We start from the raw sequence: 2,500 nt of genomic DNA on the forward strand, positions 1-2,500 counted from the left end.
TTTACAGTATCAGGCTACGCAAGGATGAGTCAGCTGTTTTACAGCATCCAGCCAGAGAGGGCTGAAGCAGAGTAATCAAGAATCTTTAATCTAACTCTGCAAGGGCGAGTCAGCGATTTTACAGCCTCCAGGTCTGCAAGGGTGAGTCAGCAATTTTATGTGTTAGTCAGATATGTTACAGCTTCCTGCATAGCTAACCAGCCAGGCCTTTTGCAGAGTGAGTCAGCAATTTTACACCTCTGGTAAACACATACACCCACAAACACACATATACACATGTCTCCTGTGTGTGTGTGTGGGGGGGGGGTTCTAAGTGTATAATATGTCTTGAAGAAACAGACTGCGTCTCCATATGGCACTTAGATCCTTACATTTCACAGTCACACACACACACACACACACAGCAGCTGGTGGCGCTTCTGTGGTGTCTAGTGAGGAGCATGAACACAGCTGCTCAGAGAGAGAGGCCTACACACACCCCAGGGAGAAGCATGTTCTGAAGGACGTGTGTGTGTGTGTGTGTGTGTGTGTGTGTGTATGTGTAAGAATTCTATATATCTAGACTTGGCAGGATTGTAGACATGTAGACGTGTCCCTCATTCCTCCTACTGGTGTGTGACCTGTGATTATCATGTGGCCCTTCAACACACACACACACACATATACACACGCACGCACGCACACATACACACACACACATGCACGCACGCACACACACACGCACGCGCGCACACGCGCACACACACACACACACACACACACACACACACACACACACACACACACACAGATAACAACATTTGTCCCTTCAACACACACATAAGAACATTTGAGACGCAGCGTGTCCCTTCAACACACACACATACACAAACACACACGCACGCATACACACAGATAAGAACATTTGAGAAGCAGCATCTCCCTTCAAAACACACACACACACACAAGAACATTTGTTATTGTCAACAGTCACATGAATCTAGTCTGAGCAGTTACTGCAAATATGTGTCCTAGATTTATTCTGAATTGTGGACACAAATAAAAAAGTAAAGTGTGTGTGTGTGTGTAAACTCTTTCTCCATCTCTCTCTCCATTTCTATTTCTCTGTTACACACGCTCAGGTCCAGAGGGGTTGGGCTTCAGTATTACATCACGTGACGTGCCCCTGGGAAGCTCCGCCCCCATCTATGTGAAGAACATCCTCCCCCGAGGAGCCGCCATCCAAGATGGCCGCCTGAGAGCAGGAGACCGACTACTGCAGGTACACACACACACACATTCAGTCCTGAGAGCAGGAGACCGACTACTGCAGGTACACACACAAACACACACACACACACAGTCCTGAGAGCAGGAGACCGACTACTGCAGGTACACACACACACACACACACACCACACAGTACACACACAACAAACACACACACACACACACAATCCTGAGAGCAGGAGACCGACTACTGCAGGTACACACACACACAATACACACACACACACACACACCACACAGTACACAGTACACACACACACACACAATCCTGAGAGCAGAGGACTGACTACTACAGGTACACACACACACAAACACACACACACATACACAATCCTGAGAGCTGGGGACTGACTACTCCAGGTACACACACACACACACACACACACACACACACACACACACACACACACACACAATCACACAATCCTGAGAGCATGAGACCATTGTTCTACCCTCTATATCCATGTGTCTATGTGAGTATTTATTGTTCTACTCCTCTATATTCATGTGTGTATGTGAGTATTTATTGTTCTACCCATCTATATTCATGTGTGTAAGTACATATTGTTCTACTCCTCTATATTCATGTGTGTATGTGAGTATTTATTGTTCTACCCCTCTATATTCATGTGTGTATGTGAGTATTTATTGTTCTACTCCTCTATATTCATGTGTGTATGTGAGTATTTATTGTTCTACTCCTCTATATTCATGTGTGTATGTGAGTATTTATTGTTCTACCCCTCTATATTCATGTGTGTGAGCAACTGGGGAAGTTGCAAGGTGATGTCTATTCCAAATGTCTGAATGTTTACAAAAGGAGATGTGCTTCTGGCTGATTGATTCTTCAGGGTTGTTGTGTCTGCTCTGTGATTGGTCATGTTCTTCAGGGTTGTTGTATCTGCTCTGTAATTGGTCATGTTCTTCAGGGTCGTTGTATCTGCTCTGTGATTGGTCATGTTCTTCAGGGTCGTTGTATCTGCTCTGTGATTGGTCATGTTCTTCAGGTGAGTGGCGTAGACCTGAGTGGGAGGAGCCAAGAGGAGGTGGTGTCTTTGCTGAGAGCCACGCCCATGGGTGGGATCATAAAGCTTCTCGTCCTTCGTCAAGAGGATGCCTTCACTGCAGAGGTGTGTGTGTGTATGCGTGTGTGTGTGGTGTGTATGTGTGTGTGTCTGTTTGTACATGTGTATGTTTGTGAGTGGGTATGTGTGTGTTTGTGTGTGTGTGT

The 2,500-nt window shown here is 45.9% G+C and overlaps 1 protein-coding gene across 5 annotated transcripts in view; it reads left to right on the top strand.

Moving 5' to 3' along the window:
- LOC121692721 (partitioning defective 3 homolog) overlaps nucleotides 1-2,500 on the top strand; it is an 85,591-nt gene that overhangs the window by 53,812 nt on the left and 29,279 nt on the right. For all 5 annotated transcript variants that reach the window (XM_042071562.1, XM_042071564.1, XM_042071565.1 and 2 more), the window contains 2 exons: nucleotides 1,122-1,261; nucleotides 2,277-2,399. In XM_042071562.1, the coding sequence (XP_041927496.1) occupies nucleotides 1,122-1,261; nucleotides 2,277-2,399 (263 nt within the window). The remainder of the gene's footprint in view (nucleotides 1-1,121; nucleotides 1,262-2,276; nucleotides 2,400-2,500) is intronic.

This window comes from Alosa sapidissima, chromosome 19 (assembly GCF_018492685.1).
Source record: "Alosa sapidissima isolate fAloSap1 chromosome 19, fAloSap1.pri, whole genome shotgun sequence".
NCBI lineage: Eukaryota > Metazoa > Chordata > Actinopteri > Clupeiformes > Clupeidae > Alosa > Alosa sapidissima.